The sequence below is a fragment of the Bos grunniens genome, chromosome 8 (assembly GCF_055505025.1).
Source record: "Bos grunniens cultivar Pamir isolate PY7600 chromosome 8, Bosgru_T2T1.0, whole genome shotgun sequence".
In the NCBI taxonomy this organism is placed as follows: domain Eukaryota; kingdom Metazoa; phylum Chordata; class Mammalia; order Artiodactyla; family Bovidae; genus Bos; species Bos grunniens.
In genome coordinates this window covers 72,077,729-72,094,700 of record NC_141172.1, presented here as the reverse complement: position 1 = coordinate 72,094,700, position 16,972 = coordinate 72,077,729, and the positions used below count along the sequence as shown (strand labels likewise).

The window sequence follows — 16,972 nt, the reverse complement described above, 5'->3', positions numbered from 1 at the left end:
TTTTTCCCCTCGCCGTCCCCAACCGGGCTAAACCCTGGAGCCTGGATCCCCGGCGGCGGGGTGTCGAGAGGGCTGCGCTGGAGGGGTCGGGCACCCGCAGGCGGAGCAAGCGGGAGTGGATGCGGAGTCCTTTCTCACCGCGCGCTGCGGAGCATCTGGGGGAACTAGGATGAGTGCATAGTATCTAAGATAAGTTGTTTGTAGCCGTCCGGGCTCTCGCAGTGCCAGGCACTCAACCGGCGCTCGATAAATATTTGTTGAATGAATGAGCAGTTGACTACCGCGTTCACCCCCTAGAGCTTTCGCTGACACCACGAGAGCCGGAAGCCGAACTCCGAGGCAAATGTGATCTCCTTTGGCCACGGTTCATAGCCTTCAAAGCAGGAACATTTGTCTTCTGGTAAATAGAGAACTAATGCGAAGGAGCCGGGCTCCTCAGAAGTATCAAGTAGTTTCTTAGGGGAGCCTCTTAGCGAGAATTATGTAGCGAGTTCTGACTTGGAAATCTTATGTCCCCGAGAAACACCTGGGCTCCTCCCCAGCTGAAGAAATTCAGACCTTCATGGTCCATGGGAAAGCCCGCCCCAAAGACCTCCCTTTTTCAACAGCCCAAAGAGCGTTCCTGCGGGGAAGGGGACGAGGCACATCCGAATCTTTCTTGTTCACTAGGTGCGTTGTTCAGACAAAGAGTCAAACGCAGGGACTGCACAGTTGAACAACCCTGAGCTGTTGGCGTCCTCTGAAACTCTCCTCCTGGAACTCACTTCCGTCTGGAGAGACCTCAAGAATGAAGATTGGATCCGAGTCCCAGGTGGGTGTGGGGCTCCTTGCTACCTCACCCATAGAAGTAAAATCTCAGAGTAAATGACCAGCTGATTCGGGTTCACCATCTGAGAAAAAACCTCTTGAAATTGCTTTGTTCTCGCAGCCTATGAAGATTTTCTTGCCGATTTCGAACGTGAAAGGAAAATGAAATAAACACGTAATAAAAGCAAAACTTCACTGAAAACGGTGCATTTTAACTTTGGTAACTTTTTACAAAGTCAGATCTGAATTTTTTTTTTTAAAGGTCTTGTTAATGGTGGGTAACTCTACGTATTTATTCATCAAGTGTAATAATAATCTAAGAAATCTAGTCACTTTAGACTTAACATCCAGAAGGGATTCCATCATCTGTCCCCCATATTTCTTTTCCTCTGCTAATGACATCATGATTAACCTAACTTCCCAGGTTAGGTAATTTTTTTTCTTTTCACAAATATTTATTGGTTGCCTAGTAGGTGTCAAGCACTGTTCAAAGAATTGGAGCACAGCAGTGAATAAAATAAAATCCCTACCCTCATAGAGCTTAGTGTCTAACAGAGGTGGGTAAGGCAAATTTAAGCCAAATGAGGCTAAACCTGTATAGAAAACTCCAGAGTAAGGAGGACAGGATGAGGGAGGTAGGGATGCTGCAGTTCTATATCCAGTGGTCTGCTAAGGCATCTCTGATAAAGTGACATTGAACTATAGATCAGCAGGAAGTGAGGATTTCAGAGAAAAGCGTTCAGAAATCAACAACAGCAAAAGTAAAAGCCAGAGGTATGTTTGGCTGGTTCTGAAACCACAGAGGAACAGCAAGTATTACTGGGTAGCAAGAGATGTTAGTAAGGGGCAGATTATGGGAGAAAATTTGTGAGAGACACAGTGTGAGCCAATAAAGCAGGACCACAAAAGGTATGGTGAGAACTTCATATATTGGCTGTGAAGAAAGTTTGGAGGATTTTGAACCAACCAAGGACATGATCTAACATGACTGCTGTGGGTTGAATAGACTGTAAAGACACAAGGAAGATGAAGAAAGATCAGATGGTCAGAAGACTATTTCAGTAGTTCAGGCAAGAAATGAAGGCAGTTGGGTCCAGGATGGTAGGGGTTGAGATAGAAAAAAGGTTCTTGACATAGACTGAAGGTAGAAACAACTGAAGGGCAGTGTGGACACAAGGAAATTTACTGAGGCTTCTGGACTCCTCAGTGTACTTTTACTACCATATGTTTTTGGAAAGTTTGTGTGCTTAGTAGCTCAGTGGTATCCAACTCTTTTGTGACTCCCTAGACTGGAGCCTACCAGGCTCCTCTGTCCATGGGATCCCCCAGGCAAGAATACTGGAGTGGGTTGCCATTTCCTCCTCCAGGAGATCTTCCCGACCCAGGGATGTGAACCCTAGTGTCCTTTATCTCCTGCATTGCAGGTCGATTCTTTACCCACTGAGCCAACTGTGAAGCCCTTTTGGAAAGTTTGGTGAATGGATAAATCTATGTTTTATATATATATATATATATATATATATATATAAACAGCTTCACTATATAGGCTTCAGGCCTTAGAAACTCTGAATCTTGACCCCTAGTGTGAAACACAACATGAGTCAAGCATAACCCTAAGGAGAAAGGATATGGGTAATACTGGGTTGGCTTGCCCACATGCAGTGAAGCCAATCTACTAACACTCGGTCATGGTGAAAAAGTGCAGTATTTATTGCAGGGAGCCAAGGAAGAACTTCAGGAGTCCAAAAATATTCAAACTCCCCATTGGTTTCAGCTAAGCATTTTTAAAAGCCAGATGAGGGAGGAGCATCCCAGACTGTGTGATCAGCTCGTGCATAATTCTCTGATTGGTTGATAGTGAGGTAACAGGATCCTTTCACAGGGGTTAGCAATATAGATCCTTAGGCTCCAGTAGGTCTGGGGGGCTATGTGCTCATGGTCATCAAGTCGTTGATTTCTTCCACTTGGTGGGGGTTTTAGCATCTGTAAAACAAGTCAGGAAACCTGCACTGGACACTATTATCTGGATACCTCTGAGAAGAACAAAAGCAGTGAGCCTGGGGGAGGGGTCTGTAATGGGAAGGCCAATTACACAGTTACTACATAGAGTTGCCATTTTCTTAGTCATCTGTGATATCTACCTATCTTCACCTTTTATATCCCAGTTGCTCTGGATTGAAGTTTCCTTTCATATTTCCTCAGGTCTGACTTCATACCTTCCTCAGCAATTCTCCACATGGACCGTTAGGAGCCTAAGTATTTTGCACAAAGTTATTTCAGTCACCTGTGTTTGAGAAAATTGGATGAGTGACATTCTCTAACCACAGGTTTATATTAAATTTAATACACATCAGAGTGTTGATCTTCATTCAACATAACTGGATTTCTACCAAAATGACTTCAGCTGCCTCAGCCCCACCCCCGCCCCCACACACCCCGCCTCCACCCTGCGTCCACCCCTACCCCACCACCTCGAATTGAAGGCTTTTTGCAAAACTTGAGGTTTGAATTTGGACACTGGATATTTCAAGTGTGACAATAATTGCAATAAGAGGGTTGGAGGAAAATGGAAAATTTTAATTACTGTTTTCAGGATGTTTATTCTTTTTCCTCTGAAGACTGAAGTCCACCCACTTCTTTATATCAGATGTGAAAGTCCATTTAAATCATAAAAGCAGAGCTATTCAAAGTCTTTTATTAAAATGTGGCTGAAAATTAGAGAGTCAACTAGATGGGTAAGTGGAATAACAGCAGGATTCCCAGAAATACCCTTTTCTTTTTCCTCTGATATCTTTTCAGAGGAAACATTAAGCATATTCCACAACCAGGGCTATTCGGACTCCAAAACCCACACATATACAAACACAAGTAAGCACTCACAAACACTAGCTTGCTCTGTTGGAAGGTGCCTTGGAGAAAGAAATGAGGATAAATGAATTTGGAGGCTAGTTAACGATGCCGATGAGAATAGAGAGATGTGAAGACGACTGGCAAGAGCTTTACTTCCTCCACTGATTACCAGGTTTATTTTCCCAAATTTGGCTGACTTAATTGAGTCCCTCAAAGAAGCTATGGATTCTGTTAAAGAAAATTCTTTTCTAGGTAGAGGAAGCTCATTCTTCGATCCTAAATATGAGTGGAGTTACTTGTTGTTTAGTCACTAAGTCATGTCCTACTCTTGAGAGCTCATGAACTATAGCCGGCAAGGCTTCTCTGTCCATGGGATTTCCCAGGCAAGAATACTAGAGTGGGTTGCCATTTCCTTCTGCAGGGGATCTTCCTGACCCATGGATTGAACCCACGTCTCCTGCATTGGCAGGCGTATTCTTTACCACTGAGTCACCTAGGAAGCCAGAGTGGAGTTACTAGAACTACAAAAAAGGGGAGGAGGGATATATTTGACTCTAAACACCACTTTGCAGTCTTCTTAGGGCAAATGCTTCAGGACAGGGTGGTTCTGTGTATGTCAGGGCCAGGGTGACACATTGTAATTTGAGACCCATGAGCTAAACTGGACAAAGGAATGGATATCTACAGCCCTAGAAACACCTTTTTCATATGACCTGAAGATTCCCATCACTATCTACACTCTGTCCTCAAATATCCTGGCTGGTGAGCATCTCTGGGTCTGTCTTTGGCTCTGCTCTGTGACTTTGGAGGTCCAGTTTCTCTGATGAATGGGGAGATGATGGTCAGGGCTCTAAAGCTGTTCGTATCTTCAGCCCCATCACTGTGAGATTGATGCTTGGTGAACACTTTCATAACAACAAGCTTTTAGCTTCGTTTCTAGAATACTCTATGCTGCACATGTCCTTTAGGAGAAGTTGATGATGTGAGCAATTTGAAGTCACTTGTTGTTCAGTCGTGTCCGACTCTTTGTGACCCCATGGACTCCAGCACACCAGGTCTCCCCATCCCTCACTATCTCCTGGAGTTTGCCCAATTTCATGTCCATTGAGTCAGTGATGCTATCCAACCATCTTATCTTATCCTCTGGGAACAGTTGACTTATTGGAAAAGGCCCCGATGCTGGGAAAGATTGAAGGCAAAAGGGGAAGGAGGCAGCAGAGGATGAGATGGTTGAAATCATTGTGCTTAGTCGCTCAGTTGTGTCCAGCTCTTTGTGACCCCATGGACTGTAGCCTGCCAGGCTACTCTGTCCATGGAATTTCCCAGGCACGAATACTGGAGTGGGTCACTGTGCCCTCCTCCAGGGGATCTTCCCATCCCAGGGATCAAACCCAGGTCTCCAGCACTGCAGGAGGATTCTTTACCATCTGAGCCATTGAAGTCGCTAATTTAATGAAAACTGGGTTGTTTGATAGGGAAGAAGGAATGAAAACTACTTGACTTTTTTAAAGACTGTATTTATATATATCTTTTTAAGTGGGGTCTTTTTGTTTTTTAAATTTATTTGCCTGTTTTTGATTGTGCTGGGTCTTCATTGCTGCATGCGGGCTTTCTCTAGTTGTGGAGAGCAGGGGCTACTCTGTTGTAGTGCTCAGGTTCTCACCGTTCTCTAAGTTCTCTCATTAGGCAGCACACATTCATATTCCCTGCATTGGCAGGCTGATTCCCAATCCCTGGACCTCCACGGAAGTCCTATTTAAATGTACCTTGAAAAGACATATATATATATTGAAAAATTATCTCCATAAAACTCTGTCTAAAACAAAAGGTGATGAAAACTAAGAAGCAAAATGGAAAAGTTAAGCTGTAAGCGTAAGTAAAAATAATTCAACTATATATGCTATATTATGATTGTAACTACATAAAATTATTCATTTTCATGGAAAATGTAGAGGAAAATGAAAAAAAAATTTATTCAACCTTCTTCAAAACAAAATAAGCAAAAGAAAAACTACTTGGTTGCTGAGATTCCCTGGATAATGTAGAAAAGCAGGATGTTAAATGCCTAGATTTGACCTTTATTCAGGACAGGAGTGAAGTTTCATTCTGCAGCCCCTTTGTAACAAGGACACTATTCTTATACTATTTAGGTGACTGTCATATTCAGCAAATTTTTCTATTACTTTGAGGTCAGTTAAGAAACAAACGTTTGGTCCAGAATTTTTATTTAATACCAGACAGGTTTTCCATGGTCACCAGCTATAATGTAACAATGGTAATTAACATGTATGGCTTGTGTCTGGTACTATTCTAATTCAATTTCTTCAATCCCCACACATCCTAAGGAGGTAAATAGAACTGCTGTCATCTCCTTGTTACAAATGTGCAACTTGCAACTCAGGCCTGGTTATAGTATTGCCCACATAGGTAGTGGCAGAACTAAATTCAAAACCCAGGCAGACCAGTGCCAGGGTCCATGGTCAAAACCAAGAATCAGTGAACTTTCATTGTAAAAGGCCCATGTATGTATTTCAGACTTTGCAGGCCACATGGTCTCTGTTGCAACCACTCCACTCTGCAGTTTTAGCAGAAAAACAGCCATAGACAATATGCAACAAATGAGTGTGGCTGTGTGCCAATAAAACTTTATTTGTAGACATGGCATTTGAATTTCATGTAATTTTCTTATGTCATGAAATATTCCTCTCGATTTTTCCCCCATTATTTTTAAAATGTTAAAAACCGTTTGTGCAGGCAGTGGGCTGGATTTGGTTTGAGGGTCATAATTCACCAACCCCAGCTCTGTACTGTGACTGCTACCCTTTGAAGTCTGTGGAGGAGGGGAGAAAAGGAAGGGCCTCCAGGAGAAGAGGCAGGGAACAAAGGAGGCACTAATGTGGCACTTAACCACCAGAAATCTGTCGCATAAGGATTTGGGAGAAGCTTCTAGAAGAAAAGTCATTAGGAGAGGAGAACTCCAAGTAGTGAAGGTTGTCTTAGAAATCAGAGGACAGGACACTGACAACAGTGAGTATCTGTTCTGGGGAATAGTCTACTGGCCTAGTCCCTCTATTCTGAATGATGGAAAGTAAGAATAAAAAACATAACTAAATCTCTATAAGACAATGCAACACAAGTAACTGCTTTGGTACCCACTGAACAAGTGGACTTTTAAAGAGGTGAGGGAGGTATGTTCATTGTGGCATTAGTCACAATAGCCAAGATGTGGGAAGGACCTAAATGTGAATGCAAGGATAAATGGATGAAGAAGATGTGGTATATACATACAATGGAATACTATTCATCCCTGAGAAAGAAAGAAATCCTGACATTTGCAATATCATTGAGGACCTTGGGGGCATTATGCTAAGTAAAATAAGTCAAATAGAAAGCTAAATACTTGATCTATGAACTCATGCAAACAGAATAGGCTGATGGTGGCTAGGAGCTGGGGAAAGGCAAGACTGAGGAGATGTTGGTCAAAGGTTACAAACTTGGAACTAGAAGTTCTAGTTGCGGATCTAATGAGGATCTAAGTTCTGAGGATCTAATGTACCGCATGACGACTATACTGTAGTTAACAATACTGTATTATATACTAGAAAGTTGCTGAGAAAGTATATCTTAAATGTTTTCACCTAGACTATGTAGAAAAGCATATAGTAATTAATTATGTGATGCTATGAAGGTGTTAGCTACAGCTGTGGTGGTAATCATTTTGTAATATGTAAGTATCAACATGTTACATAGCTTAAACATAGTATATATTACATAGTAATATGTAAGTATCAACATGTTATATAGCTTAAACCTACCCAGTATTATATTAATTATATCTCAATTAACCTGGGGGAGAAATAAAGTGGAGGGAGAGACATTGTTTTCTTGTATGTCCTAATGGAAAAGACAGAGTGCCTGGCAGAAATCATGGTGCTAGAAGGAGATATGAAAACATCCATGGAAAGGTTTGCAAGGCCTTGTAGACACTTGTGATACCACCCAGCAAAGATCAGAGTAAGAAATAAAAGAAAATGGTCAGATTATTCTGAGGACTAGTCCAGAAATATTTGAAAGGAAACTTGTCAAGGAACTGAGAGTGTTGAAACTGTAGAACCAGATCCAGATAGACAGTCTTTTTTTTTCAGCCTTATTGAGATATAATTGACATACAATTGTATGTATAAGGTTACAAGGTGATGATATGATGTACATATTATTGTGACCACAATAGGATTAGGTAGCAGCTCCATCACGTCATGTGATTAACGTGTGTGTGTGTGTGTGTGTGTACGTGTATGTATATGTGGTAAAAACATTGAAGATTTACTCTCAGCAATTTTCAAGTATATAATACAGTATTGTCGTCACTATACTGTATATTAGATCCCCTACACTTATTTATCTTTTTTCTTTTTAGTTTTCTGGCCCTCAAGAATTCTCTGAAATATTTATTTATTTAAAAAAATTTTGGCCATATAGCCTAGCATGCAGTAGGCAGGATCTTAGTTCCCTGACCAGAGATGGAACGTGTCCCATGCAGTGGAAGCATGGAGTCTAAACCACTGGACTACCTGGGAAGTCCCAAAACTTACCCATCTTACAGCTGGAAGTTTGAACCCTTTGACCAACATCTCATCTCCCACATCCCCCAGCTCCTGGCAACCACCATTCTACTCTGTTTCTATGCGTTCTTTTCTTCACGTTCCACATATGAGTGAGATCATATACTGCTCGCCCTTCTCTGTCTGACATAGTTTACTTAGCATAATACTTAGCATAATGCCCTCAAGGTCCATCTTTGTAGCTAGAAATGGCAGGATTTCCTTCTTTCTCATGGTTGAGTAATATTCTATTGTCAATATATACCACATGTTCTTTATCTTGTCGTCTCTTAATGGAAACTTCGGTCATTTCCACACCTTGGCTATGGAGTATAATGCTGCAGTCAACACAGGGGCTCATAGATCTTTAGATATCCTGTTTTCATTTCCTTCAGATAAACACATGGGTGATATTCTTAACTGCTTTTCTCTTCATGAGTTCAATGGGATTTGGACAATTATTTGCTGTCTTCAACTGGTCCTTGGCCTCAGAATTCATGTTTTTGAATGTCAACTCTTTTTATCCTCTTGAGAGAACCTACATTTAACACAGAGTTGTTATTATCACAATAAAAGACAACCAAGTTTTTAGGGATTGTTCATTTGGATGATAATATTTTAAATTTAGATTTTTTTGCATTAGTAATTTCAATTAATTTTTAAAATTTGTGTATTAAATTATTTGGCTGTGCCAGGTCTTGGTTGTGGTATGCAGGATCTTCCATCTTCATTGTGGCTTGAAGGATCTTTAGTTGTGGCATGCAAACTCTGAGTTGTAGCATTGGGATCTAGTTCCCTGACCAGGGATCGAATCTGGGGCCCCTGAATTGGGAGTGCAGAGTCTTAGCCATTGAACCATCATGGAAGCCCCTAAGTTAAAGATATTTTGAAAGTTATTCTTTGAACCAAGCAAATACTGGTTTGCAAAGCCCGTGAATGATAGCTTGGCAACAAACCTTTAATGTTAACTTGTATGCAACGTAATGGATGCAGTCTTTCTTGTACAGTCTTCCATCTCAAGGTATGGCTTCATCTCAGGATTGTTTTGCGTCATCTTTAGGCAATATTCCTGAACTCACTTCTTTCACAATAACAAGTTTCTCTAAGTAACTTGGAGCAATCACCTGGCCCAGCTGGCTCAGGGGTTCCTTTCTTACAGGGTTTCTTAGTTATGTTACTGTGGCATAATGTTCTTATTTAAACAAGCCCTTCCCTCCATAAAATGATGCCTCAGGGTTTGTTTCTCAAAAACGACTCATAGAACATATGCAAAAAGTCTCTTAGGAGGAGAAATAATCTCACTGATGTTCTTTCTGGAGCAAATTCTATTCAGAAACCATCTGACTGTTAAAGTCTGTCCTTCTTAACTTTGGGCTTGGCTCGCGCTTCAAGTGCCAAGAGAGAGTCTGGCCCTGGGAATTGTGTTTTGGTTTCTCCTGTAATTTGCCAAAAAGGCCTTGCTTGACTTTAGTCCTCTTATTTTTTAAGATTTATTTTACTTATTTGGCTGCACAAGATCCTAGCTGCGGTATGTAGGATCTTCAGTCTTGGCTGCAGCATGATCTTTTTGTTGTTGTTGCAGCATGTGAACACTTTAGTTGAGCCACGTGGGATCTACTCCCCTGAACAGGGATCGACCTGAGCCTTCTGCATTGGGAGCACAGAGTCTTAGTCACTGCGTCACCAGGGAGGTCAGAGTCTTCCTATTTTAAAAATTGTTGTTGTAACTCATGGTCTGGGTACACATGTTAGAATTCTTCTCAATGGTATATTATTAGAAGATAGGAAACTCTTGTTTACTTAGAATATGAACAACAGGAAAATTCCACTGGCCATATATTTTAATTGATGTTCTGTAAGCCGTTTTATCGGAGAAGGCAATAGCACCCCACTCCAGCACTCTTGCCTGGAAAATCCCATGGATGGAGGAGCCTGGTGAGCTGCAGTCCATGGGGTCGCTAAGAGTCGGACACGACTAAAGCGACTTAGCAGCAGCAGCAACAGCAAGCCGTTTTAAGTAGAAACATTCTGATTAAATGAATAGACCTGGAGTGAATCTAGTCAAGCAAAAAGAAAACTATAGACACTGTACACAAAGGAATACGAGCATTCTGATCAGTCGAATAGACTTGGAGTGAATCTAGTTAAGAGAAAACTACAGATACTGTACACAAAGGAGGACGAAAGGATATAAGAGCATAGGTGTAGAGAATCAAATTTACAAAAGACGGTGCTGCATAGTTCTTAATTAATAAATTGTAAAAACCACAAGGAAAGACAGAATTCTCCAGGAAAGTGTAGATGGATAAAACTGAGCCAAGAAATAGAAAATTTGAGCTGACCAAACAGCATAGTGAAAGTCACTCAGTCGTGTCCAAATCTTTGCAACCCCATCAACTACACAGTCCATGGAATTCTTCAGGCCAGAATACTGGAGTAGGTAGCCTTTCCTTTCTCCAGGGGATCTTCCCCACCCCGGATCGAACCCAGGTCTCCTGCATTGCAGGCAGATTCTTTGCCAGCTGAGCCACACACATTTGACTGTGTGTAAACAGCAGAGAAGGTATGGAAAATATGGCCCAGATATTACATCTAAAAGAAAAAATGCCAGCTGTAAATATAAAGGCATATACTTCTGTATATTCGAAGGATAGATCAGTTGAGTGTAGTATTAACTTCCATAGAAAACGATGGAATGCTTCCTAAGTTATTTTATGAAACAACATCACCCTGGCAGAAAAACTCATTACAGTGTAGAAGAAAAATATAAACGAAAATTTATATTTGTACAAATATAGCTACAGAGATGATAAAATATTAGTGAATCTCATCTCTGTGAAAAGAACAATGCAGAGTGGACTTCAGTTTTATTCTAAAAGTAGAAGGGTGGTACGGTTGTAGGAAATTTATCAACAGAATTTATCTCATGAAAAGGTCTCAGAGAAAAACCAAATGATCATCTGGGTAGATATGCAAAGATGTTTGATAAAACTAACATTCACTCTTGATCCAAACTCTTAATCAACTAAGAATTGGATATACTGTGTCCCAGTCACCCGCCAGTCTCCTGTCCATGGGATTCTCCAAGCAAGAACACTGGAGTGGGTTTCCATGCCCTCCTCCAGGGAATCTTCCCAACCCAGGGATCAAACCCTCATCTTCTATGTCTCTTGCTTTGGCAGGCGGGTTCTTCACCACTAGCACCACCTGGGAAGCCCTGAGAACAGGATATACATCCTTAATTTGAGGAAGAGTCTATGTTAGAAACAAGCAGCTTGCATCACACTGAAGTGCAAATTGTCCCGTTCACTGGAAATAAGAAATAAGAAAGTAAGTCCTCTAATACAGGGGTCCCCAACTTTTTTTGTCACCTGGGACTGGTTTTATGGAAGACAGTTATTCCATGGACCTGGGGTATGGGATGGTTTGGGGATGATTTAAGAGCATTACATTTATTATGCACTTTATTTCTATTATTACTACATCAGCTCCACCTCAGATCATCCGGCATTAGATCCCAGAAGCTGGGGACCCCTGCTCTAATACAATCTTTAGACCAGTATCCAGGACTGCTTTATCCAATACAAGGAAATGTGAGACAGGAATTACAGGAGATCTAATTGTCATTGTGTGTGTGCTCAGTTTCTTCAGTCGTGTCCAACTCTTTTTGATCCTATGGACTATAGCCTGCCAAGTTCCTCTGTCTATGGGATTCTCTAGGCAAGAATACTGGAGTGGGTTGCCATTTCCTTCTCCAGAGGATCTTCCAACCCAGGGATTGAACTCACATCTTTTACATCTCCTGCATTAGCAAGCAGATTCTTTACCACTAGCACCACCTGGGAAGCCCCAGTTGTCATTATTTGCTAGGAAAATTACTGGCTAACGGAATCAACAATGAATATTTTCCACTAACTCGGAATTTTATCATGACTCTTGTCTCTTCTTTTGATGTCCATGTGAGGGGACCTCATTGGCCAAAAAATAAAAATAGGGCTATTTCATGAAATTTACTACTCAATTGTACACATGTGATATTTCAGCTTCTGCAAAGTTTTGTCCTACCCCCTACCCCCACCCCCACTGAAAACTTATCCATCCTTAAACATGGAAGATAATTTAGGTTCAAAATGATTTTACTTGTTACAGAGAAATTTAAAGAAGTCAACCTGATTGCTGTTATTTTTTCACTAGCATGTGCTTTTGGAGGGAATGGGCCTTTCAGTGGGTTGCAGGATGTCATTGTAAATTCCTCCCTCAAAGCTGGTGCCACTGCCCCCTAAAAGGCATTACAGGACCCTCAGAGTTCGCCTCCTGTCCCTGTGTGAGCTGACAGCCCTGCTCTTGTGGTCAATCTTTCTTAACACCACTGTGTGTGTGTGTGCTCTGACCACAGAATTAGGTTGCAACCGAGACTCTGGGATGTGGTTGCACAAATACACTTTGCAAGAGCCTGTGTTTTTGCCTTCAGTTAGCTCTGAGTAAGCATCTTACTGTGAGGAACTGGGTTAACTCTTAGAAGACCTCTAAACTCAGTGACAAAAGGGAACCCAGGCCCTTGTCACAGTTCAAGCTTGATGCAACCACATAAAGTCAAACCTGCAGCTTCCAGCCTGGGTTAGAGAATGACCTGCCATTAGCTGCAATGGCAGCAGCAAAGGATATTACATACACTGATATGTTGTGAGAGCAGTGCAAACTGAACTGGAAAAATGTCATGATCATTGCTGCTGAATTAACCATGAGCAGATCCATCATGCAATTTAAAAATGATTTCAGAAGCATTAATAGTTTTCCTTTTGCCAAGCTCAAAGTCTTTTCTTCAAACATTCCTTCTAATAAATGTATTTGTTGTTATCTTGTGGTATTCTGGAAAAGGGGGCTTGAACTTTTCTTAGGATGAAAGGCGAACACAGATGTAAAATACTTTTGTTTCAGTGCCCATAGGGAAACAATATGGTCAAATTTAGAGAATGAATTAGAAAGAAGGCAAAACTTCAAAATAAATTTTAAAAATTTCATGTAATCAGCCCATGGAAATTTGTGTCTACATTAAAAATATTAAAAATAGAAACTATTTACTAGGCTATGCTACTGAAAATAGCCTACTAAATCATAGAAGGATAACAAAAATTGAAAAGATCAAGGAGGAAATGCTGTTTCTGGAAAAGAAAATCAAAAGGGAATGCTTAATAAAAAAGAAAAAAGAAAAAAATTCAGGGGCCATGTAGTATCAGATAAATATGATATTAGTGCCACCTGCTGTTATAAATATGAATTACAGCTACCCAATAGCTGATGAGTTTTGAGTATTTAGCTCAGTTGGTAAAGAATCCGCCTGCAATACAGGAGACCCTGATTCGATTCCTGGCTCGGGAAGATCCGCTGGAGAAGGGATAGGCTACCGGCTCCAGTATCCTTGGGCTTCCCTGTGGTTCAGCTGGTAAAGAATCTGCCTGCAATTAGGGAGCTCTGGGTTCAATCGTTGCATTGGGAAGATCCCCTGGAGAAGGGAAAGGCTATCCACTCCAGTATTTTGGCCTGGAGAATTCCATGGACTATACAGTCCATGGGTTCGCAAAGAGCTGGACATGACTGAACGAATTTCACTTTCACTTTTTCTGAGTGTTCAGAATTCTTTTAATACCTGATCTCTCACTCACAGATTTAGAAAACTAACTTATGGTTGCCAGGCGGCAGGGATAGTTAGGGACTTTGGGAAGGCCATTTACACACTGCTATATTTAAAATGGGTAACCAACAAGGATCTACTGAATAGCCCATGGAACTCTACTCAATGTTATGTGCCAGCCTGGATGGGAGGGGAGTTTGGGGGAGAATGGATACATGTATATGTGTATGTATGGCTGAGTCCCTTCGCTGTTCACCCGAAACTACCACAACATTGTTAATTGGTTATACCCCAGTACAAAATAAAACATTTAGAGCTTGGGGAAAAAAAATAGTCAATTTGAGACTATGAAAAAAAACCCAAAACCTACTCTCTTATGTCAGGAACAGGGGTTTTATGTTGCTTTCAGTATTACCAGTTGCCCAAATCTTACTATGCCTTGAGAGTAACTGTGATAAGACATTTACATAGACCCTCTCATTTCCTTATTAACTCTATCAGGTGGGTAGTATCTTTATCCCAATAAAATAGGTGAACAGAGTAGAGCTTGAGAGTCACTAAGTAACTTACCCAAGGTCAGGTACACAGTGAGAGGCAGAGTCAGAGACAGAGCTTGGATTCTCTGCTCAGAACCAACCTTAGGGTGGTTATTCTGCCTTTTCATCCTGTGTTGCTTCGTAGTGGGAACTCCCTTTCGGGAGATCTTCCAGAATATATCTTTCCATCACTTCGGCCTTGGTTTACCATCTCCAAAAGGGTTCATACAAAGAAATGAATTATTATAAAATATGATTAGAGCAAAGAAGAAGGTCTTTTCCATTTTAATAAAAAATGTTTATCAAGTTTCAGACCTTTATATGCCTTTGTGCAAATCTGCATGTCTGACACTAATAACTTGTACGTGAATATTTTCAGAGTACCACAAGTTAGCTATAGGAAGATGGGTCAGATTTTTCCTGAAAGGAGCCCTTTGAGAATTCCACAACCACTGTATTTCCATCAGGAGGACAAGAATGGCCTATTGGTCCTTACTTTATATCTAAGCCTATTGTTATCAAACCTTCTTTGATTATTGTATGCAGATGCTAAGAAATTTTAGCACTCTATTCTAACGAATCCCAGTGCTTGGGTGCTCTATCAGTCCAACTCTTTGTGACCCCATGGACTGGAGCCCACCAGGCTTCTCTGACCACGGGATGTTCCAGGCAAGAATACTGGAGTGGGTTGCCATTTCCTCCTCGCTGGGATCTTCTTGACTCAGAGATTGAAACCTGCTCTCCTTCATTATACGCTGATTCTTTACCACTGAATCACTGGGGAAGTCTAGTGAATCCCAGAGTTTGTTGTTAAATATAATGTATTTTGTGTTCAATGTTTAAAAACATAAAATAGAGAAGGGATGAAGCAAATGGAAAAGTATGGTAATGGATGGAGTCTAGTAGGGCAGAAGGGAAAACTGGAGGGAGATACAGGTAGGGTAACAAACCCAGTAAGAGGAAAAAAGGAAAATAAGAAGAATGTACACAGGAGCAGGTTCCTGGAAAAATGGAAATTGGAGATCCAGTCCCAGCACATACCTGTAAGTAGCACCAACAGCTGGAGTGATGCAATTGTTGCTGTTGTTTAGTCACTGCGTTGTGTCCGACTTTTTGTGACCCCATGGACTGTAGTCCGCCAGGCTCCTCTGTCCATGGGATTTTTCAGGCAAGAATACCGAAGTGGGTGGTTTGCCATTTCCTCCTCCAGGGGATCTTTCTGACCTAGGGATTGAACCTGCATCTCCTGCATTGGCAGATGGGTTTTTTACCACGGAACCACTGGGAAGCCCAGAGTGATGCAGAGACCAGGCTGATTAGAGGCACATGGCTGGGGTTTCCACGACAGTATGTATCGTTTCTTAGGAGAACAGCCCTGAAATCAGGAGAGTCAACACCAGATACTATTAGGGTTCAATCAATTCCAATAATTAAGATTTGTCCACTGTCATTGGTGTGAGAAGGACTGAACTAGCCGTGCACTAACACAGTAACCAACAATCTGCCCCAATTCATCTCCTCTCCTTAGTAGATTTGGCATTGGCAGCACTTAATTCAACCCAACTTGTAAAGAGTAGAAAAACCTCAGTAGTTCAGTTCCAATCTGATCACGCATGGTGTACTCAAAAGCCATGGCTTAGTTGTGTGTGTGTGCATGTGCTAAGTCACTTCAGTTGTGTCCGACTCTTTGTGACCCTGTGGACCATAGCCCACCAGGCTCCTCTGTCCATGGCTTAGTTACCTAGTGACAATTTAGATTGGCATCTCAAAGCTGTGTAACTAATTCCTGGGCCAGCATCCTACTTTTCACCTGTAGAATTCTGCTCCTTACCTGTGTGTGTGTGTGTCTGTGTGTAGAGGTTACCAGGGAGAAGAGAAAAGCAGGGAGAGGACAAGATAGGGATAGTGGAGTAAGAGTTACAAACTAGGCTGCATAAAATAAGTAAGCTACAAGGATGTATTTTGCAGCACAGATAATATAGCCAATATTTTATAACATCTTTAAGTGGAGTATAATCTATAAAAATTTTGAATCCCTATGTTGTACACCTGAATCTAATACAATATTGTATATCAACTGTATCTCAATTAAAAAACACATAAAATTTACCATCTTAATAATTTTTAAAAGTCCAGTCCAGGAGCATGAAGTCTATTTATGTGTTATAACAGATCTCTTGAACTTTCTCATCTTGAAAAACTGAAACTCTGTACTCATTCAGATGAATTCCTCCTTCCTCTGCCCCCAGCCCCTGGTAACCACATTTCTACTTTCTGTTTCTATGACTTTGACTGCTTCAGATACATCCTAAGAATGGAATCACACAGTGTTTCTTCATCCTAGCAGTATAGGGAGTGGTGATGGAAACTGAGGCAGAAAAAGGGTCAGAAACTCAATGTCTCAAGAAACAGCACACATGGGAGAAGTCTAGGCTTCCATGCCAGTACATCTCACTTAGAAATAAAGAATGTACCTTTCAGCAAGTCCTCTGGTTTATAGAAAGACAATCTTATAACAAAGGGCTAGGTCTTTTCTTCAATGATCT

The 16,972-nt window shown here is 41.2% G+C and overlaps 1 protein-coding gene across 17 annotated transcripts in view; it reads left to right on the top strand.

Moving 5' to 3' along the window:
* LOC147367400 (uncharacterized) overlaps nucleotides 1-16,972 on the top strand; it is a 47,724-nt gene that overhangs the window by 708 nt on the left and 30,044 nt on the right. For 5 of the 17 annotated variants that reach the window (XM_086416497.1, XM_086416493.1, XM_086416494.1 and 2 more), the window contains exon 2: nucleotides 670-811. In XM_086416497.1, the coding sequence (XP_086272623.1) occupies nucleotides 670-811 (142 nt within the window). Of the gene's footprint in view, nucleotides 1-297; nucleotides 401-669; nucleotides 812-928; nucleotides 1,010-3,009; nucleotides 3,163-3,454; nucleotides 3,837-9,840; nucleotides 9,950-11,440; nucleotides 11,589-16,972 lie in introns of those variants that run through there. The other 12 variants (XM_086416498.1, XM_086416501.1, XM_086416499.1 and 9 more) reach the window with 7 other exon arrangements.